This window comes from Ranitomeya variabilis, chromosome 4 (assembly GCF_051348905.1).
Source record: "Ranitomeya variabilis isolate aRanVar5 chromosome 4, aRanVar5.hap1, whole genome shotgun sequence".
NCBI classification, from domain to species: domain Eukaryota; kingdom Metazoa; phylum Chordata; class Amphibia; order Anura; family Dendrobatidae; genus Ranitomeya; species Ranitomeya variabilis.
Window position 1 is genome coordinate 185877813 of NC_135235.1, and position 24041 is coordinate 185901853.

The window sequence follows — 24041 nt, forward strand, 5'->3', positions numbered from 1 at the left end:
CTGCAAGCTATACATAGGAGAACAGCGGTAGAGCTCTTGTTGGGACTACTCTTCTCATTATCCACATTGTGCACATACGAAATGTAGTAATGTGTGACCATTATGCTTTTTTTTAATATGACCACATTCTCCCATTTTTTTAATCCTATATCATTAAAGGATAAGTTTTAACTACCTTCCTTTGGTGCTGGAGAACATCTACTTCTGAACCATTGAGAGCTATTTGACCTGAAAGCCAGATCATGTTTGCCCTGGAAGTCCCCTGAGATACTTATCTCTAACACATGCCTGGTGAGTTGAATTGATACTTTTTCATTTTTTTGTGATTGGAACGTGCCTTACTCTTTATTTTGGATTCATCTGTCATGAAAGAATTGGAAAGTTCCCATGAACTCCCACTACCACCACCACAATGCACTTATGCTTGGATTGGTAAAACATGTGTTTTCATTGGGGACAGGGGAGAAAGCTTCTGTAAGACACATTGGGAGGTATCTCATCTTCCATAAGAACAAAGTGATTGAGAGTTTGAATTCAACGTCACCCATCAGAGAAGAATTTGGAGGCTCCACATGCTGATATTGCCTACAGTGCCCCTCTCCCACTTTGCGGAGCATATCTCCTGCTCTTTGTACTTCATTGCACAGAGTAACCCCAAACCATCCTGAAAATCAATGACAGATTATAACATGAGCAGAAGAAGTACCTCCACTAAATTACCTTTCCGTGCTTCAAGTGTCATGTCTGACCTCTTACTTCTCAGCTTACTAAGATAGTAAATGCAGCAGAGACAGAAATGACACAAGGTTCATTCTAGGATCTGAGGACAAAATAAGGCTGCATCTTCCTTACTATCAGTAGAACTGAAAGAGAACAAATATCTCCATGAAGTACAACTGATGATCAATAGTAGGGTAGTCGTCCAAGTTGTCTTGTGGAAGTAGTCCATGGTCTAGGCAGAGACGTATTAGATACACCATGCACTAATTGTCCTTGCAGTCTTAACGGTATATTATTTGGTGACTGAAATGGCTTAATGGTGGACTCTCGAGGTCTGCTGTCTTCAGGAAAAGCTCTTTGTCGCATTAGTAGCATTGCTGGGGTATCCTTGATATTCCATCGTGATTTGCTCTGGTGGAAAGAAATAAAAGATATGTTAAGGCTTACTCACTAGGTTTTATGATACATATATACTGTATTTTTCAGTAACATTTCTAGAATCTGGCATCAATCTGATCAATCTGACAGGTGTTGGATTATCAGATGGTCACAGAAAAGTTTATATAGTAGTGATCATTCAATAGGAAAACTAAACAAAAATTAACACAAAATAGACTACATTTTCCACTTAGTTTTGGCAGTGTGAATATCCATTGTATATTGCTACCAACTCACCTCAAAATTTTTGAATGACTGGAAAATGGATTAAAGGAAATATGTAATCATCTAATCTATTTTTTTCAATACGCTGTGCTAAGCTTTTCAATCCATTCCAACAGATTTTTTTAAAGAGGTGAGCAGATTTTTTAACATTTGAATTTACAGATTTCAATGAATTTTCCCCAAAAATGTGATTTGTTATGAATAAATTTTTGGAAATCTCAATATCAGAAAGCTTGTAATTGCATATGTGAGAGTAAGGGAGGGAGAATCCCATGAGAATTTAAACATCTTCTAGCCACAACATGAGCCATATGCATGAAAGCTGAGCATTTATGAGTAACGGCCAACATGACGCCCAATGGATCCAGACAATCATTCAGTCCCTCTCGAGGAACCAATCATATATGGCCATGTCGCATCACTTTCTCTTGCATCATTAGAGTCGTGGCTGCCACCATTGTTACAGGACATCAGTGAGATAATTTTTTTGGAAGTGTAGGATACCATATGAGGCCTCCTTCATACATCCTGGTGATTCCTGTATAGGAAAACCAGTACTGGTGAGATCAGTGGTCTGTGTCCGTGTATACATATGAGACATCTGTGTGCAGTCAGTGTGCTATCCATGTTTGCTGTCCATATGCCCATGTTTTAGATCCGTGTGCCGTCCGCGTGACAGATACTGGCACCTGGGAAGAATTGGTACAGTTCATGCTGATCCCAGTTCTTGACAGATGCTGAAGGCAGCTTTCATCACTATCTGGGGATTGATGTTAAAAACCTGGGTCAAGGAACAATATCCCAAAAGGTTCCCAGGCTATTAATAACAGTTGACAGCTGTTTGCCTAGTCTTTCCTGGTGAATTTAAGGGGAACCCCAGAAAAAATAATGTAAAGCCCCCCTATAAATTCAAACCAGCAAAGGCTAAACAGACAGCTCTGAGTTGATATTAATAGCCTGGAAAGGGGTCAGAGATATTGCCCCTTCCAGGCTACCAACATCAGCCCTCAGCCACTCCAGAAATGGTGCATCCATAAGATAAGCCAAATCTGGCACTTATCCTAGCTTTTCCCACTTGCCCTGCGATGGTGGCATGTGGAGCAATATGGTTGGCGGTTGATGTCACTTTTGTATTGTCAGGTGACATCAAGCCTAAGAGTTAGTGGCCTTCAGCAGCCGGCCGGCGCTAAGGGACAGTGCAACCAGTGTACCATTTGTTCCAATGTTATCCATGTGTCATCAGAGTGCACAACTTGCAAAACACATTTTGTCAATCCTGCACAAAAAAAACTGACATGTCTTCGGGTTCTTCACATGGACACACGGTTCATGTGAAAAACCTGATGCGTGTGCCACCATTGAATACAATTTTTGTGTATATGTCCATATTTGCGGTACTTAACAAAAAATCGACAGCATACGGACATACAAAGCAGATGTGTGAATAAGGGTTTAGATTGTAAGCACTATGATTAGGCCACGTTCATACCTTCAGTATTTGGTTGGTATTTTACATCAGTATTTATAGGTCAAAACCAGGAGTGGGTGAATATGGCATTAGTAATAGATAATTGCATTAGTAATAGATAATTATCCGCAGTGGATCCACGAGAGATAATGGATACATCTATCTACCAATGGATAGTAGATAGATAATTAACATCAGTAACAGTATCATACTAGCCTTACATCTTATTATAAGCAATAGCCGTGTTAAATAATTAGCATAAGTATTGGCATTATAATCAGGGTTGTCAACCATCCAGAAATTCCAGAACAGTCCATAAAAATGGGGCACTTTTTTGCCCTGTCCGTAAAAAAAATGTAAGACGTTCATGCTTTTCTTTTAAAGCTGAAGAAACTTTTGACAGTAATTTTCAGCAATTTATAGTTCACAGTGAATGCATCTGTATATCTTCATATCAGAATAATGGGCTGTAGATATGTCACGCTAGTGTCATGTCCCCCTGGCAGACTTGGAGTTAGATAGTCTTCTTTAGAGATGGTGTGAATTATGTCCTATTTTAAATGAATTTCCTTCCCGTCAGTGCTGAGGGTTAAGAAATCTTTCCATGATGGCTGAGACCATACAGCTTTGCTGTTTTCAGCTGCAACTGATTATCATTTACTTCCTCTATATAAACTGGCTCTGGGTGGTTAGTCCCTGCCGGTGAAAGATTCATCTTCCTGTGCTCAGTGCTAAAGCTAAGTGGTTGGAATGGAGTTGTAGTAGTAGTGATCTGTAGTTTGCTTTAGTATGTGTGTGTTTTTCTCCTGGTTCCAATTCACATAAAGCAGTTTATTCCTCCCTGTCCCTATCCTCCTCCCTATTGTTGGTGAGTTCTTTTGTATGATAGAGGTTTTCTGTTATCCCTGTTTTGTCTTTATGTTTTGTTTACTTTATATTTCTGTCCCATGCTCCCAGGAACGTAGTAAGGTCTCAGACCCAGGCCTCTCTACCTTCAAGAGTACTCTCGGGACAGGGATAGTTAGGGTCCCAGTTCCAGGGACAGTTTGAGGCCCCTCTTCCTTACTGAAGACCATCAGAGCGTGACAAGATATGTACCACTTAGAATCACAATTATTTATTATGATTTTCCAATGTGCTCGTAAAAATTATTGTATGTCCAAGATTGTTTGATAAGCGGCCCAGAAAAAAGAAAAAGTCAAGTTGACAACACTAATTATAATGACATCCATAATGGATCATTTGCATCAGCAGCAGCATCACACTATTACTACAATGAACCAGATATATACAGCAGTGACAACATAGTTACACATGGCACCCGGTTATTCATCCCTGGGGGCCATCCACTTTCAGTGCAATATCCCTTACTGTACTTTTCCCCAATCAGAGCACTGAACGTACCCCCACATAATTATGGCTACTTTTTTTATTTTATTTGTGGATCCTCAATGGGTGACTTTCAATTCTTCGCAACCTTTTTGTTCTAATGTTGAAATCTGTGCGATGTATGATTGATCAACATTTTATTGCCCTCAACTGCTATTCAACATTTATATATTTGCAATTAGTGTTATTTCCCCCTTATACTGTCATTAGTGCTACATATACTGTATTTTGTACCAGATGTCAATAAAACTAATTAAAAAAAAACTATATACTATGTACAGAAAGATCCTGTACCGACAAGAGGACTTAGTATGTTTGTTCGCATATACGATGTTCATTACACATTTTATCGCTTTTTTACAGTAATTTTTGCCTTTTAAAATAACTGGTCATTAAATATTTTGGCAAAAATATATATGTGGAATTTGTTTTATGGTTAATTACATTTTGAAAGTGCTTTGTGGTATTTAGTACCTTCCAAACTATCTGGTTCTGAAACGATCTGCTGTGTGATAATGCACATGGCCGACAGAGGGCGCCAGTTCACTATTTATTGGCACACGCGGGTTCTGATACAAAATGCACCAGTACAATACTCTGCTGCAGCTCATTTTACACCTATAGCTCTTGTATAGTTTTTCATAGTTAAACTAAAGAGGGATAAAAATAACATAATTGTTCACTTTCCAACATCCACAGCATCTCCCTTCACTACTAGAATAACTCTCAAGCATAGTCTGTGACATGATGTTGAAACTGACAGTGCTTTCCTTCCTATCTACAGTCTGGCATAGCAGATCCTGTATAATCTGCCCTCCATAAAGACTTAGATGCTTCTGCACACTGTAATATTCAGCCTCTTTCCCTTCATGCTGTTATCTGTAACACTGAGATATGGCAGAGATGGCTTATGGATCCAGGAGCACCAGGACAAAAGGACAATAATAGGAGAATTATAACGGTATATACATTTTAACCGATAAAACTCACAGAGCTGGAAATAAGAATCTAAGCCTTTCTCGCCCACCTATTCTCTGCTGTTGCCTCTGGTCCCTGTGAACAGGCTGCAGTGGTGACGTGATGACTACATTTGACTGCTGCAGCCTGTCACCGACAGCCTATGTGCCCTCAATGGCAGCACAGCACCCCATTAATAATACCAGTATATCCAACCAAGTGTAATCTATGACATGAAAGTTACTTTTCTACAAATTTATACGTACTAGCATCTTACAGGAAAGAGATCAGAGCTTTAGATCAGCGATTCTTCAGAATTATACAGGACTTTATCAGCAATAATATTAAAAATACCACCTTAATATTGTAAAACTCCCCGCCTAAGCCACAAAAACAGCTCTGTCCCCTCAAGACCTGGTCTTTATAAGATATATGAACCCTTGTAGCATCATCATGTACAGTTCCCTAAATATGCTCTAGATTACCGGGGATGATCCCCTTATAAATGAAAGCCATGAAAGGGCTAAATTCAATGTTACCTCTGGGCTTTGACTCCCTGAAAATAACAAACACTCCCCCATACTCCCCTGCGGTAATATCACAGGCCGCTCTGTGGTCTTCATTGGTCACAGGAACCACTGTTTCCTGTACTTAGAAACATCCGCTGATGCTCCAGGCACCTGACCGCTGCAGCCAATCACGGGCTGTAGCTGCTCAATTACAGGTGAATGGTTCCGTAATTACTTCTCATACCGCTGCAGACCAAAGGAGCGTCCTACGCTGGAGTATGGGAGAGGTTAATGTATTCAAAGAATCTAAGATTCCAGGCAACATTGTGTTCAGCCTTGACAATTCCTTTATCTTTGAGCGACTCTGGGCCAGTACAGAAACAAACAGTTTTTTTTTAATACCGCCATGTAATATTATTGTGTTATGACTGTACACAACCTTCTGGGTGTTCTGCAGCCAGAATTGTAGTGGCAACTTCATATTACTTCATGTAATATGTTCATATTTATACAGCAGATCTATCTGCAATCATCTAAACCCAGATATCACAGCACATATATAAATACTTTCAGCGTCGGACTGGGTGGCAAAGGCCCACCAGTAACATTGATTTTTAGGCCTGCTGTTCAGCTACATACAAATATAACCTGATTCTAGTACACAAATGTATTTTTCTTCGACATGATATTAATTTGGCTAGCTTGTTTAATGAATGAATGATACCTTTTTCTGCAAATTGTGAATCAAGCTTCACAGGGGCCTACCGGAGAATTCTCCGGTTCTCCTGTAGGCCAGTCCGAATACATTGAATAGACATGCATGCCTATACAGCACACACACTGCAGACATACATGCATAAGTAAAATGCCAATGCTTCTTCCTGCCAACCAAATTTCATCCAGGAACGCAAACAATTTTCATCCTTATTATAATGTATCTGTAAAAATCTGATGCTACTCAGATAATCCATATGGGATCTCATTTTTTTTCTGGAGTCTAGTTCCTTCTGCATTTTTTCACATGAACACTCCGTCATTGTTAAAAAACTGTCATCTGATCAGCGCTATTGAATTACATTGGTCAGTGTGCTTTCCAATGTGTACTTAGACAGCACATGTCCGTATAATATGCTCATCCGAACAAGCCATAACATGTAGTCATTTTAAAGAAGTACTCCAGTATTTTTTTAGCCTATACAGTACAGCCTAGTCTATTACTAAATCTTTCACAACCAAGGCCTTCTGATGCTTGAATGCCCACTTCAAAGGGTTAATATTTCATGGATTTTTTTTTTTTTCTTAAAATCTTTTTGGGTTACAAATGGGTTTTCAATCTAATAATAATAGAAAAACTGACTGGGAAAGAAAAAGGCGCAATAGGGTCTTATCCGGTGACAATGGGGTGACATAAAATGGGGAGATACACTCCCCTTGTTAGGTTGCTGCATGGCAACATATAACAGGTATGTAACAGCTGCTGCACAGATACCGGTCAGGGAAAATGACCATGTACTGTATATAAAGAGGAAAATGGAGGTAACACTCAAGCGCTGCTGATGGCGAATTGTCGGTGAAATAAAATGCTTTTATTGAAGCAAGTTTAAAGTCAATGTGTTTCAACTTCACACAGGACCTGTTCATCAGAACAAAACAGTAGGCCCCCAGAAGAAGCCCACGCGAAACGCGCGTTGGGGCGGAGCGTGTGGCACCCTCTATGGTCATGGGTAAGAGGATTTACTTGTTGTAATTATTGACTGTGGTCTGATGTTCAGCTATTGTTTATATTTAAAAAAACTCACTGGAGGTTATACTACATTAATGCTGACATGACCACAGTGGATGTTTTTGATCCATTATTGCACTGTCACTTTATTTATATATGTATTTGATCCATCATCGCACTTTCACTTTAGTCTGACTTGTATGGACACAGAAAAATATATATTTTTTCCTCTTACTCTTGCTTGGTGGTGTTGCACTTTTGCTGCACCTGTTTTTCCCTTTTTTCAAATTCTGTCACTGGGCAAATTTGCCAGTAATATGTATTGGGCATTTTTTGTAATTGTTGTATTATAATAAAAATATTTGTAATAAATTCAATTAGGATGTATTACTCTATTTTTTAGAATGTTTACAACCTGGTGAGACTGTATGGTAAAGCTGTCCTTTAGGCCTCTTTCACGCATCCGTGTCTCCGGTACGTGTGGTGATAGTTATCACACGTACCGGAGACACTGAGACACGTAGACCCATTGAAATGAATGGGTCTAGGCACATAACAGTGTGATTCCACGGACCGTGTGTACGTGTGCTCCACACTTAGACATGTCTGTTTTTTACCGTCAGCACAGGCATCAGAATGTCCTGCACACGGAGAACACAAATTGATGTCATCCGTGTGACACGCTACAGTAAGCGCTGCTCCCCGGTGGCAGGAGCTGAAGACGGCTCTCATCATTCTCCCCTGCTCTGCCGGCGATCGGTGTGAGCAAAAGAGAATGATGAGAGTTATATTAAAGTCAGAACAATGACAGCAGGTGGGGGCTTTTGGGACTCTTACGCCCTTTCATCCAACACCTGCTGCCGCTAATAACAGTGACAACAGGAGCGGATGATCAGGGTATTCCTCACCCACCACCTGCGCTATAACTCAATAAATGAATGAAAAACCCAGAGTGGGTTCCCCCTATTTTCTATAACCAGCCTTGCAAAACTCACAGCTGGGGGCTGTAACCCTCAGCTGTCAGCTTCAGCAAGGTTGGTTATCAAGAATAGAGGGGTCTCCACTGCTTGCGCCGATCGCTGGCAGAGCAGAGGAGAATGATGACAGCCGTCTTCAGCACCAGCCGCCGGGGAACAGCGCTTACTGTAGCGCTTCTTCCCCGGCGCCTGTCTTTGTGGTACTGACGTGGCACATGGGTGAAACACGGATGCCGCACGTGTGCTGCAAGTAATACACACATGGACACGGGAACACAGACATCTCCGGGACAGGTTTTTCCGGTACCGGAAATATCAGTATGTGTGAAAGAGGCCTTATGCTGTCTCATCTTGAAAAAAAGCCGCCAAACCAAACACATGACATGTCATGTCAAAGTTCAAATATGAATGAAAAAATGGAAAATCCGGCTCCAGGACGTAAAATAGCACAAAATTCTTTATTTAAACATTTTAAAAACTGGATAAGTGCGTAAAAATGACCGGCATAAAACTGAGGAACAGCCATAAATCACTGAACACGTTTCGAACAACTTCTGTGTTCTTAGTCTTCAGTATAGAGGTGGGGAATCCATGCCTCCTATAAACCATTCTCAACAGGTGGATAACATTAGCAATGAACATGTGAAAATCACAAATAAAGAAAAAAACAGCTAATCATACAACCAGATGACCAAAAAGTAAAAATAATACAAAACAATACAAATATTAGTGGAAATAACCCTGCAAGAAAAAAGAGTGGAACAAAAGTAAATAATAAAAAAATTATTAATAATGTATTAATAATGTAATAATAATTTCCTTTCTGAGATTTAGGCCAAAAGGTGCCCTGGTGTTTAGACAGAGAATCCAGAAGGCTTCCCTATCACGCAATCTTTATTCTCTATCACCACCTCGTATATCATTATATGTTTGTTCTATAGCAAAAACTCTCAAAGATGTGGTTTGTCTGTTGTGGATTTTTATAAAATTAGATTAGATTTGGAACAAGAAAAAATTGCAGTCTTTTTTGTGCAAGAGCAGGTTTTGATCGTGAAAAATCTATCATTCGTAAACGTCTCACTCATAGGAGATATCCAAAGTGGACTATCGACAGAGCCTTTAACATAGCTGATAATAAGCAAAGATTAGAACTTATAGGCTGCACATCAGATATTTCATCTAGCTGCGGTAACACAACTAACAATGTACGGCAGACTATTAAGAACACACATTCTGAACATCCCGTTCTAGTGCCTACCTATAGCACATATTTTAGGTCCATTTCGGAGATTGCTCTCCGTAATTTGAATCTTTTGAAAGATGACTGGATTATGGACTCAATCCTTGAAAATGGTGTTAAAATAGTCTCGAGAAGAGTGCCCACATTGGGTAGTTCTCTTTCTCCAAGTTTCATTAATTCTAATGCATCTAAAAATTCTTCAAATTGGTTATCCGCAAAGGGTTTTTTCAAATGTGCATCATATCCTTGCAGAACCTGCTCTTGCACAAAAGAGACTGCAATTTTTTCTTGTTCCAAAAAACTTCCCTATAAAATATTTTTTAAACTGCAACTCAGACTATGCAGTCTACATTATAGAATGTGTAGATTGTGAATTACTCTATATAGGCTCCACAATAAGAAAGCTCAAAGACAGGTTTCGTGAACACCTTTACGATATTGTACAACCAGCAATCCGTCATGTGTCTAATGCGTCTAATCATTTTATAAAAATCCACAACAGACAAACCACATCTTTGAGAGTTTTTGCATTAGAACAAACATATAAAGATATACGAGGTGGTGATAGAGAAAAAAGATTGCGTGATAGGGAAGCCTTCTGGATTCTAAACACCAGGGCACCCTTAGGACTAAATCTCAAAAAAGAAATTATGCTACATTATTAATAATTTTTTTTTGTATTATTTACTTTTGTTCCGCTCTTTTTTCTTGCAGGGTTAGGGTGGGTTCACATTGCGTTTACAACAGCCCGTTCAACACATACGGTAACGGGCTGCTGTAAACGCAAGTGCCGGTATGGCAGCACGCTAGCGCAGAAAGAGCATCTGCTAGCTCTATCTGCGCTAGCAGTGACGGATCCAGAAATGCTGCTGCCCGCTTCTCAGGGTCCGTCACTCAATGACGGCACATCCCTAGCGCACGCCCATTGTGGGCGTGCGCTAGCGATGTGTCCGACATAGGAAGTAATGGCGGCCGTAACGGACTACGTTACACCGCGTTTATGCCGCGGTGTAACGTAGTCTGTCTAACGGACGCCCATAACGTAATGTGAGCCCAACCTTATTTCCATTAATATTTGTATTGTTTTGTATTATTTTTATTTTTTGATCATCTGTTTGTATGATTAGCTGTTTTTTTCTTTATTTGTGATTTTCACATGTTCATTGCTAATGTTATCCACCTGTTGAGAATGGTTTATAGGAGGCGTGGATTCTCCACCTCTATACTGAAGACTACGAACACAGAAGTTGTTCGAAACGCGTTTAGTGATTTATGGCTGTTCCTCAGTTTTATGCCGGTCATTTTTAAGCACTTATCCAGTTTTTAAAATGTTTAAATAAAGAATTTTGTGCTATTTTACGTCCTGGAGCCGGATTTTCCACTTTTTTCATTCAAGTTTTCAATGTCTTGGCAGCAACGTTTTTCTCCGAGCTCGGATTTGTCTGCAACCACAGCGATTTGACTTCTAATGGGTGAGCTGAAATATTTTTCTCCACAAAGTTCAAATATACCACGAGGATGAGTGGGGTTACTAGTCCTCTTTACTATTTCAATTGTGAAAATGAATTAAAACCAGGATTCTTATATAAATCTCAATGAACACCTGTAGAGAGATCTTAAAATTGCTGTTGGGAGATGGTGCCTTCAAATATGAGCGACCTGGAGCCGTTTGCAAAAGAAGAGTGCTCCAAAATTCCAGCTGAGAGGTGTAAGAAGCTTGTTGATGGTTATAGGAAGTGATTGCAGTTATTTATTCCAAAGGGTGTGTAATCAAACATTAAGTTGTGGGTACCAATAATTTTGAGTGGCCCATTTTCGGAGTAGTGCATGAATTTGCCTCCAATTTACCTATTTTTCTCTGTTTTTTTTTGTGTTGTTCCAATACACATTAAGGAAATAAACACATATAATTAAATCATTTTCTGGGAGAAATACTTCATTTTCTGGAACAACGTCAAGGGTGTTGTCACGGATCACTTCTCCGTGGTGTCACTAATTTGTCACGTGCCCGCTCTCAGCACGTGACTTAAGTTTTGCCTGTAAGGGTTAATCTATCTCCCCTCTCTCAGTCCAGCATTCAACCTCTGTCCTATGCTGTAATGGGAGCATAAATCACACACTGACCCAAGCCACACACCCTCTCATACACACTGCCACCATTCACCGAACACATGGGCGATGAGTCTCGGAAATATTAATGCTAATAATGTCTACCACTCATAAGGCTCACACAACTTAGGCTACGGATTCTTTTAGAACATTCAAGGTTCAACATGTTAAAGTTTTATACTTTAATACAAAAAAGGTTCAGTGCTTACAGTAAGAAAAAGTTATAAAAATATGATAATAAAAAGACAAACAACTTATGCAAAACAGTATAAAATAACAAGAGAAAACTTACAGAAATCATCTAACTGGTAGTTTGCTTTCTGCTCCCTGAGGGAGGGTGAATGGAGTTGGCGGAACACATCAGTGTCGGCTGCCCTCACATGTGAACCCAATTCTCTGTATACAGCCCTAATTTATAGCTTTGGTCTGGAGGTCAGGTTTCTAGACCAGCCGCTCAGGTTAATATCATAATTGCTTGTTTTTTGATTGGACCACGGCTGCGCCCCCCAATGAATATATTATTTTCTCTTGAGATCCTTTGTGTAAAGGTTCTCACAGAGATACTATCAGGCCATAATTAACATCTCTCTTCCAAGAGCTAGGAGGTGTCAAATGTTACCTTTCTTCTTTGCTTCCAGCAGGACCCCCTGGTGAGATTGGAGACAGAATTCTACTCGTCCCAAGAAAATACATATTAACACCTGAGTGCGAACCTGCAGCCTTCAGGACAGATGTTCCTAGTCACACAATACCTATACATAAGGTCACTGCACACATATATATATATATATATATATATATATATATGCACATATTTCACCACACCTCCCTCCTTATGAACGTGCATGGGGGTTGACTTACAGGTCAGCTCCCGAGCACGTATCTGGTTCCACCCCACCTTGCGAGATAGGCCATCAGCATTGCCATGCTGAATTGTGAAATCATATTGCTGTAATATCAGACTCCATCTAAGCAATTTCCCATTGTCCCCAACTACTCTGTTGAGCCAACTCAATGGGTTATGATCTGTGATCACGGTGAAGTTACACCCACAGAGGTATGGTTGCAGAGTCCACACAATTGCCAAACATTCCTTTTCAATGGTGGCATAAGCCACTTCTCTGGGCAGGGGTACCTGCCAATAGCCCCTACTTAGGTCCATGATGGTGAGATACGATACCTTAGCTAGCTGCTCTAACAGCTCGTCTATCCTTGGCATGGGGTAGACCTCACATGTAGTCAGTAGATTTAATTTCCTGTAGTCTACACAGAACCGGGTAGTACGGTCCTTTTTTGGGACAAGAACCACAGGCGAGGCCCAGGCACTCTGGGATTTTTGTATCACCTTGGGGGTTAGTACCAGTGTCCACATGGTGAGCTGCTAAGTGCGTCCTCCCAGGCTCCCCTGTGAAAACGTCAGTGAACTCGCTGAGTGCCCCCATCAGCTCAGACCTCTGACTGTGGGATAGCTCAGGGTTAAACTCTGCTGACTCCAGGGACTCCATATACTGAGTCCCGGCCCCCACATCTAGTAACAGATCAGCCTCCCCCTCTTCAGGCAGGCTACAGACAGGTAAGACACAGGTCTCCCTGTCATGATGAGCCTTCAGCATATTCACATGAAATACTTTCTGACGCTTTGCATGCTCATCTAGTATCACCACATAATTAACATCATTTAGCCACTTATGTACAGTGTATGGTCCCTCCTATGCGGCCTGCAATTTATTTTGCAACACCGAAACCTTCTGTCCCTCCTCCTAGGCCCTCAGTCTGGCATTATGGTCGTACCAGACCTTATGGTTGATTTGGGCCTGCGTCACGTTCTCATGGGCCAGGTTGCTCAGTTTTTGCATTCTTCCTCTGAGCCACAGTACATATTCGACCACTGAGACTCCAGTAGTTCTGGGGTCATCTTCCCAACAGTCCTTAATCAAATCAAGTGGCCTCCTGACCCTCCTCCCGTAAACCAGTTCAAAGGGGGAGAATCCAGTAGACGCCTGGGGTACCTCTCTATAGGCAAACAACAAATGGGGGAGGTACTGCTCCCAGTCTCTCCCTTCAGTCTCCACCAGCATTTTGAGCATTTGATTTAATGTTCCGTTAAAACACTTGCAAACTCAGTTGGTTTGGGGATGATAGGCGCTGGCCACAAAATGCTGTACTTGTATTCTTTCACAGAGGCTTTCCATCAGATCGGACATGGACTGGGTTCCCTGATCGGTTAACATTTCCCTGGGGAAACCCACGCGAGAGAACACAGTCAGTAAAGCATCCGCCACTTTGTCTGCTCGGATGGAGGACAGTGCCACAGCTTCTGGGTATCGTGTAGCATAGTCCACCACTGTGAGGATGTACTTTTTGCCAGAGCTGCTAGGGATTGCAAGTGGCCCTATGATATCCACAGCCACTCGCTGGAAAGGCTCATTGATCACAGGCAGTGGTATCAATGGAGCTTTCTGTATAATCCCGGACTTTCCAACTCTATGAGAAACTACACATGATCGACTGTAATTGGCAATATCTGTCCCCATCTTTGGCCAATAGAAGTTATGCGTCAGGCGAGCTTTAGTCTTTTGTATTCCAAGGTGTCCGGCCAAAGGATTTTCATGGGCAATTCTCAATAATTGTTCCCTAAATGAATAAGGGATGATCAGCCACCTTTCATAGTCCCAGGATTCTGTAGTATCTGTGGGGAGTGTCTCTTTATACAGTCTGCCCTGGTCCCAGTATATTCTCTCTTTGCCAGAAGCAGCAGGGGGTTGGTCTGCAAGACATCTGAGCTCTTTCAGACTGACATCTGTCCGCAGGGCATCCTGGAAGCTCTGACTGTCAGCCTGCAGGCCCTGGCCTAGTGTGACTGCCAGGCCCTGGTCTGAAGCTGAGTCTTCAGTGTCTGTTATCAGGGACCTTGGGGGGCCTTCCATGTAAGGAGGCTCTGGGACCACAGTATGGGCCTCCTCTCCTGGCAGTTCTGTCTGAGACTCATCCTCTAATCTCTGGGCCTGAGTCTGATCCGCAGCCTGACTCCGGGTCACAGCCGCCACATATTTACAGTTTTGTGCATTGGGACATTTTCCCTCCTCGCACGGGATCTCAGGTGGGTCACTTTCTTCCACCTTCTCTGTATCATTTACTTGCAAAGGAGGAACATAGTGGGACACCATCCTCCCTGGGTCCGTGCCTAGCAACACGTTGGTGGGAATAGCCTCTGATACTCCCTCAATCCTTTCCCTGCTCCCCAGTCCAGGTACACACGGGCCATGGGCACGGCAGGGCCGACCCCTCCAATCCTGGTTATAGACATAGTCTTTCCTGGTATGATATTGGCAGGGGTTATCATGGCGGGACGCACCAGGGTCACCTCTGCCCCAGTGTCCCTGAGACCAATGGTGACTTTATTGCCATAGAGTGACAGATTGACAGTTCTCATTAGCCCTCGCATCAGAGCCGGCCACAAAGAGGACAGATGGTGGGGGCACAGACGGCTTTGTGGTTGTAGTTGGGAGTTCTCCCTTTCAGGGCAGACAGCACTAACATGTCCCACTTTGTTGCAGGAGAAGCACCGGCGTGCATTGCCTAGAGAATGTCTATTCCCTGGGGCCCCATAGAAGGTGGGCTTGGAAAGCACTGGTGATCGGCCGGCAGAGGGAGAAGGGTCCCCTCCAGCTGAATCCTGATAACTTCTGCACCTCAGGCATCCTGTTAGCCACATAGAAGTCTGCAATCCTTGCAGCCTGATCCGCAGTTTGTGACTCCCGATCACACACAAATTGTCGTACATCTGTGTCCTGCTCGATCAAGGCACGTATCAGCAGCTCCCTGGATCTGTCACCCGTCTCTATTCCTCTTTGCTCACAGAGGCCGGACAGAGCCTCTTTGCTTTGCTTCTTGTACTGGGCTGCCATATCGATGAACAGCCTTTGCCAAATAAAAGATAGAAAAGAAAAACGGGGAGGGGAAACTGTTTGCAAGTATGTCTAAGTAAGCACTGAGTTGAACCTTGTAGAACTGGAACACTCCTCGCAAGGATACCAGTTCTTTAGTACAGAGAATAATTGCTTAAACCATGCACTAATGCTCTAATAAAAATAATTCTATAACACCGTTCTGCCATCAATTGTCACTGATCCCTTACTCCGTGGTGTCACTAATTTGTCACGTGCCTGCTCTCAGCACGTGACTTGGGTTGTGCCTGCAAGGTTTAATCTATCTCCCCTCTCTCAGTCCAGCATTCAACCTCTGTTCTATGCTGTAATGGGAGCATAAATCACATACTGACCCAGGCCACACACCCGCTCATACATGCTGCCACCACTCACCGAATACAAGGGCGATGAGTACCGGAAATATTAATACTAATAATGTCTACCACTCATAAGGCTCACACACCTTAGGCTATGGATTCTTTTAGAATATTCAAGGTTCAACATGTTAAAGTTTTATACTTTAATACAAAAATGGTTCAGTGCTTACAGTAAGAAAAAGTTATAAAAATATGATAATAAAAAGACATACGACTTATGCAAAACAGTATAAAATAACAGGAGAAAACTTACCGAACTCATCTAACTGGTAGCTTGCTTTTCGCTCCCTAAGGGGTGAATGGAGTTGGTGGAACACATCAACGTTGGCTGCCATCGCATGTGAACACGTCTCTCTGTATACAGGTCTAATTTATAGCTTTGGCCTGGAGGTCAGGTTTCTAGACCAGCCCCTCAGGTTAATATCATAATTGCTTGTTTTTTGATTGGACCACGGCCACGCCCCCCCAATGAATATTTTATTTTCTCCTGAGATCCTTTGTGTAAATGTTCTCACAGAGATACTATCAGGCCGTAATTAACATCTCTCTTTCAAGAGCTAGGAGGTGTCAAATGTTACCTTTCTTCTTGGCTTTAAGCAGGACCCCTAGTGAGATTAGAGACAGAATTCTACTTGTCCCAGGAAAATACATATTACCACCTGGGTGCAAACCTGCAGCCTTCAGGACAGATGTTCCTAGTCACACAATACCTATACATAAGGTCACTGCACACTCCAAGTTGCATTTCATGTCCTCCTTGGTTATACTGGCCCTGACTAAGCAGGATGCAAAATGTACATTGGAGTACAGGATAGTGTTACTTGTACTATACTTGCAGTATTTTTGAGAAGCTGTCTTAGGTTGTTTGGTTTCCAGGTATGTGTATGTCACACTACCCCAAAGATTTTAGTGAGGTATTTGTAAAATTTTTCGTATTTTGTGATTTTTTGTGTGGATATTGTCATTGAATGAATCAATCATTTGGCCAAATATAATGTACATTTCTTCTGCAAGTGTTATAGTAACAGAACATGTAAATTTCAGCTATTATTCATAGACAATCCTTGTAAGCGATATGGCAGCATATTGATATTTGGCTTCAGATTCAATTTAGGGTTCTACTTTTGTTTTTGTGCTTGGAGGAATGTGCGAGAACCCGATATGGGTCAACCCAACCTTACTCTAATCCCAGCCTTCCTATCTATCCTCTCTTTTGCATCCTCCCGTGCCCAGTTGCTGTTGTGATCGGACCATGTCCCTGCATGGTCAGACACAGCCATTACACAGTACACAGCAGGGGAATATTTATAAGATTGTCTCAGCACAGGAACATCTCTGTTAGTCACATCCAACTGTGGAACTTATTTTTATTCCAAGATCTAGTGAATAAAATTAACTTTTCTTAGTGGGGAAAATTCGAGACTGAAGGGAAGGGGAGCTCTGTCACTAGGGAAAGATTAAAGGGGGCACCCATGAAACTTGCCCTGCACAACCCTGAACTCCCTAATGTCCCTAGATGGGTTATTTTACCCTGCATGGCGATCACGCTCCTATCCCTGTGTTACCCTGATAACGATCCTGACTAGTGCGTAGGGCTGCAGGCATGCTAGTCCTGCTCTAACATAAAGACACAAAGGGAAACAGACAGTGATAAAAGAAACAGCAATCACTCAACACGCTCCCAGACTACAGAAGTGGGAAAAGTGAAGGATTAGGTGATGCAAACCAAATAGGAGGTAAGGTAAGGAAAAATCAAACTTCCAAACAGATATCTCCAGAGAAAACTCCTAGACTATCTCTCTTCACCATGCTCACATCTCCAACTCCAAACCAGGTTATAGCAAGCTATTACCGGCAACTACTCAAGCTAAGAGGTGAGCATTTACACCAGGGGAGAGTGGTAAACACCGAACAGTTGAGATATCTCAGGATGGAGAGCTTTAGTAGACAAACAGAACTGTTTAACCCTTACAATTCAGAATAAAGGAAATATGCACAGCTAACTGGAAGGCAAAGCAGATCCATCCAGTGCAGGTGTACATGTAGCCAGATGCCACAATCTTCTGACCCCTCTGTCACGGTATTGCGCTACACTATTGTAATACAACTTCAGTCTGTCTTCCATGACTACTGCTTGTGATAGGATTCTCCCTGACATTGATAACAATGAGGAGGAGGTGGAGAAAGTCTGAAGTTGCATCTTATGGGATGCACTAGAGAGTCTACAAACAGCACCCAAGAAGAAGGAGCTTTAAAAATATGTGAAAAAAGAGCCCTAAACTGGTCTTTGTTTACTGGCTGCAGCAGTGACATCACAACGACAGTACACATTACCACGGTAGCCAATCACTGAGCTCAGAAGCTTGAGCTGTCTATTTCAGCAGAGTGGCTGAGCTTACTGATTGGCTACAGCAGTGATGTGCACTGTAGTTGTGATGTCACAACTGCAGCCTGTTAAGACAGGATTAGCTGTGGAAAGTGGGTGCTGGACTTAGGGAGGGTAATGCTGACTGTCTTTGTTGATTTCGAAGTATACAAACTTTTTTATCACTATATTTTCAGTGTGGAAAAGCCCTGTCCAGCATCTGCAGTTTCTTTAAAAAAAATAAACTGTGCTTCATTCATCCTCCCTGGATCCAGCGCCGACCCTCCACCTCTACTCCTAGTGTCTGATATTTTCTGTAGCACGGACACCTCATCATCATCATTATGGCCAATAACTGAGCCAGTGGATCTGTTGAAGTAGATGTCGTTGGCCGCTCAGTGCCATTAAGCTCACTCATTGGCTCCAGCACCGGCAATGGAACATCCACACTGGAGACAATAACAGACACTGGGAGCAGCAGCGGAAACTCAACGATGGGCCAGGCAAGGATGTGTAAGGCCGGGTTCACATTAGCGTATGTGTGTGCAGCACGTCATGCGTAAGCTGATGCGGATAAAAAGCGCAGAATAACCACGTGTTTGAATGCATTTTGGCATGTGTTTGTGCAAGCAGATGATACACTGCGCACAGAGACGCTAATGTGAACTTAGCCTAAAGGACTTATTTTTTTGCCAAAAATGCAGCCAACGGAAGAGGGTTTTTAAATCTGGAAACCCCTTTAATGCCATTATGACTCCATTGCCAAAAAAAACATAATTGCATATTTGATGGCAATTTTAAGGTAAAAGCTAAATAGCATGATAACAGCATGCTAAATGTAAAATCGGGCAGGGCTGGAATGCAAGGCAGATTAGATGTGGTGCCATGCCTGGCATGTAGCCCAGATTCGCAGTGCTGGCACAGCAACAACAACAAGCAGTGTGGTAAGGAAAACAAGAATGTACAAAAAGAAGCGGATACTGGTATTCACTAAGCAATGCACATAGAGATGTGTGGGCGTCATCAGCAGGCTGGTCTCAATGGGTAGTGACTATGTTAGCCCATGGATTTCACAACAGAGGAAGGTGGCACAAGGGTAGAAACGATCTAGCACTTTCACACAGTCTGCTACACGTTACTAGTATCTCATTAGTGTATCCCTGTGCTCGGAAATCAGCAGTCATCAAAGCAAAAGGTGGCTACTTTGAAGAACCTAGAATATAAGACATATTTTCAGTTGTTTCACACTTTTTTGTTAAGTATATAATTCCACCTGTGTTAATTCATAGTTTTGATGCCTTCAGTGTGAATGTACAATTTTCATAGTCATGAAAATACAGAAAAATCTTTAAATGAGAAGGTGTGTCCAAACTTTTGGTCTGTACTGTATAAAAACCCCTTCTGCAGGCAGGCGCCAGTGATGGTGCCTGTGCTGCAGACTGATCGCATATGGTATGTAATGAATTCTATACACATTTGTTTGATGTAATCCTGATGTTTCTAAAAGATAAAAAAATATTTAGGATTGAGAGTCCTCAGTGGTTGATACCTTTTAATGGCTAACTGAAAAGATGGTAACAAAAGATAAAGATAAAGATAAAAAAGTCCATTTGAAAATGTCACTGCCAGCGCCTGCGCAGTAGCAGCTAATGATGATCCAATAGCTGCTACTGCGCAGCACCGGTGGCGCCATCTTGCTAGGGAAAAAAAAATCCTCCTCCAAGATGGTGCCTGTGTAGTAGCAGCTATCAGATCATCGATATATGGACAAATTTCTATTTGCCTTTTAGCTTTGTTTGAAAAAGACCCAGCCGGGGTCGAAACGTCACACGCTGCATGATTTTTCTGTCCAGCACACAAAAATATTTTTCTGTCTCTTCAATGTGGTGTAAATATTTTCATATATTAAATACTTTTGCAAATGATTGAGAGTGCAGCTGATTTTACCTTCACGCTGTCAAACTCTGACAACGGCATTTAACAAACAGCGTAGGAAGAGCGTCATTACCTCCTCCCATTGGCGCCTGTGCCACATGACCGCGGGTCGCCGATGGGTTGGCATGACAACACCGGGTCAGCAGGAGACCCCTGTGCTTGTCATAACCTGGTAGCTATGAGTGCCTCCCAGTGGTCAGTGCTCATAGCAAGTGAAGTATTCTACTACATGCAGGGCGATCTGATCATCGCTTGTATGTAGCTGAGCCGATTGAGTTATGGCAGCTTCTAGTTTCTAATGGAGACTATTGAAGCATGCCAAAAGTAAAAAAAAAAAAGATTTTCTAAATATAAAAAAATTAAAAAAAATGTAAAAGTTCAAATCACCCACCTTTCGCCCCATTCAAAATAAAATAAAAAAAAATCAAGCATACACATATTTGGCATCACCGCATTCAGAATCGCCCGATCTAGCAATAAAAAAAAATTAATCCAATCGGTAAACGACGTAGCGAGAAAAAAAAATCAAATCGCCAGAATTACGTTTTTTGGTCGCCGCAACATTGAAATAAAATGCAATAATGGGCAATGAAAAGATCTTATCTACATCAAAATGGTATCAATAAAAACGTCAGATCAGAGCAAAAAACATAAGCCCTCACCCAACCCCAGATCACGAAAAATGGAGAAGCTACGGGTATCGGAAAGTTGCGCCATTTTTTTTTTTTTTTTTACAAACTTTGGATTTTTTTTTCACCACTTAGATAAAAAAGAACCTAGACATGTTTGGTGTCTGTGAACTCATAATGACCTGGGGAATCATACCAGCAGGTCAGTTTTAGCATTTAGTGAACATGGTAAAAAAGAATCCACAAAATGATTGTGGAATTGCACTTTTTTTTGAAATTTCACCGCATTTTGATTTTTTTTCTGATTTCCAGTACATGATATGGATAAAATCACTGGTAACATTCAAAAGTACAACTCGTCCTTCAAAAAACAAGCCCTCACATCACCATATCAACGGAAAAATAAAAAAGTTATGGACGTGGAAAGAAAGGGAGCAAAAAATGGAAACGCAAAAAACAAAAATACCCCTGGTCCTTAAGGGGTTAAGCCATATTCACACTGTGAGGCAGTGACCCATGTCACAGGTAGGGGTCACTGTGTGTTCTCCCCAGGATACGCACAGAGGTGCATTGAGGCCATGACGGGGCATTGCAGTCATAGGCGTAGCTATGAATGCAATGGTGAAGCAGTGACCGATTTCACAGGTAGGGGTCACTGTGTGTCCTCCCCAGGATATGCACGGAGGTGTATGAAGGCCATAGGAGTGCATGGCAGTAATGGGCATAGCTGTGACTGCGATACAGACTAAAAATAATAAAAATAAGTGTTAGTCATGGAAATGCTAGTGTCCAAAACGGATGTAGGGAAAACCTGCTCTGCGATGTTGTGTTGTGAAACAGACTGCAGGATAGTAGTTGTGCAGTCCGTTTCTCTCCAGGCCCAGGTTTTTCATACAGGTTCTTTTGTTAAAAGCCCTGCAGGAAAGGGTTTGGGAGCGTCAGGTCCAGTTTCAGGGCCAGAGTGAGTTTGTGCTTGTTACTGTGCAGTTGGTGTTGCAGAGCACAGCCTGTGATCGGAGGCAATAGGCCTGACACCCACAGCGTACACAGTAGTGCTGCCATCAACAGTGACTGGTCTCTGAGGTGGAACTCCTGTGCATGGAGGTGAACCGGAGGTAGATGTCCTGTGCCCAAAGGAAGGACTAGCGTGTTTAATGGCTGCAAACAGGAGGATATGGTTCCCTGCTGCGATCCGGAGGATATCAAGGACTGTGCGGCTGTGTGAGTAAAAAGACATTAACACGGTGGTGTAGTCACCCACGGAAACTAGTCCGAGAAAAACTGGCATTATTATTATTATTATTTATATAGCACCATTGATTCCAAAGTGCTGTACATGAGAAGGGGTTACATACAAATTACAGATATCACTTACAGTAAGCAAACTAACAATTACAGACTGATACAGAGGGGCGAGGACTCTGCCATTGCGGGCTTACATTTTACAGGATAGTGGGCATGGAGACAATAGGTTGAGGGTTGTAGGAGCTCTGGTGTTGGTGAGGCGGTAGCTCCGGTAGTGGTTAGGCGGTAGCTCCGGTAGTGGTGAGGAGGCAGCGGGATCAGTGCAGGCTGTAGGCTTTCCTGAAGAGGTGGGTATTCAGGTTCCGTCTTAAGGATCCGAGGGTGGTTGATAGTCGGACGTGTTGGGGCAAAGAATTCCAGAAGATGGGGGATATTCGGGAGAAGTCTTGGAGGCGGTTAGGTGAGGAGAGAATAAGTGTGGAGGAGAGAAGGAGGTCTTTGGAGGACCGGCATAGGGACTACAATATAAAGTATATCGTGTACTGTGCCAACTAAACGCGTAAAGCTGTGAGTAGAGACATTGTCATGGCACTGCAGTCGCCCACGGAAACTGGACAAAGGGAGGTCCAACGTGATTAGTGACTGTGCAAACTGAAGGAGATTGTGTCTTGTGAAAAGCTGTGAGTAAGAGACTTTAATACGACGCTGCAGTCGCCCACGGTTACTGGACAAAGGGAGATCCAGCGTGTTTTAGGGACTGCAATCTAAAGCAGTGTGATATGTATTGAGGTGAAATGGACACTAATACTACTCACTAATATTATATGCATTTGGGTGAATTTGAACTTTAATGCTGTGAAGAAAACACATTGAGAAGACTTTGTGCTTGAACTTTGTGGGTCCCTGCCTCCTCACTGCATACGGTGCTACCGGTGCACTACAACACGTTCAGTATTTTGCCTCAATATTTGTAAGCCAAAACCAGGAGTGGGTGATAAATACAGAAGTGGTGCATATGTTTCTATTATACTTTTCCTCTGATTGTTCCACTCCTGGTTTTGGCTTACAAAATACTGAGGTAAAATACTGACCAAATACTGATCATTTGAACGTGGCCTTATGCAGTATCATAATTTTTAATCCTTTGTCACCTTTTTAAATCTTTATAATTGGTTGTCCGCACTTACACTTTACCTACATGTATATATTTTAAATAATTATACATGCACTTTGTTTATACACGTTCACATTAATTTATATAAACAATGATTTGTAAGGAGTCATAATTTAATTATAACCTGGGTTATTTTTACCTCTGTTATTATTAAATCCAGTATATATACACAATTTGTGCATTATATTTAATTATCTACTATCCTCTGTTTATATCAGGTCTTGTGTTATTGTATGTTCTTTTATCTGATCATGTTAATAAGATATGTTTTGCATTTTTTGATATTTTTATTGTCATGTATACATGGCATTTTTATCTCATACATCATAGTATACCCCTTTTCTTTCCTTCTGCTATTATTATCATTGTTTTTTGGCATTTCTGGAATTTTTCTCTAAATAGGTTACACTCGAACCTACTAGGCTATGCTCCCATGATGAGCTTTTGATGCTGTGTATTTTTGCAATTCTTCTGGGCAGCTGTGGGCTGCTGTTTTTAGGCTGGGGGGGGGGGGCATATCCATGGCCCCTTCCCAGCCTGAGAATAGCAGCCCGCACCTGTGAGTTTTGCCTGGTTGGTGTAAAAACATAGGGGAACCCCACATTGGGTTTTTCTTTCATTCATTCTCCCCT

At 42.0% G+C, this 24041-nt stretch overlaps 1 protein-coding gene across 1 annotated transcript in view; it reads right to left on the reverse strand.

Moving 5' to 3' along the window:
• Positions 1–322: 322 nt before the first annotated feature.
• Positions 323–24041, reverse strand: part of FAM83E (family with sequence similarity 83 member E) — a 105640-nt gene continuing 81921 nt past the window's right edge. Inside the window, exon 6 of the mRNA XM_077259476.1 lies at positions 323–1131. Coding sequence (XP_077115591.1) covers positions 904–1131 — 228 coding nt within the window. The 3' untranslated portion in view covers positions 323–903. The remainder of the gene's footprint in view (positions 1132–24041) is intronic.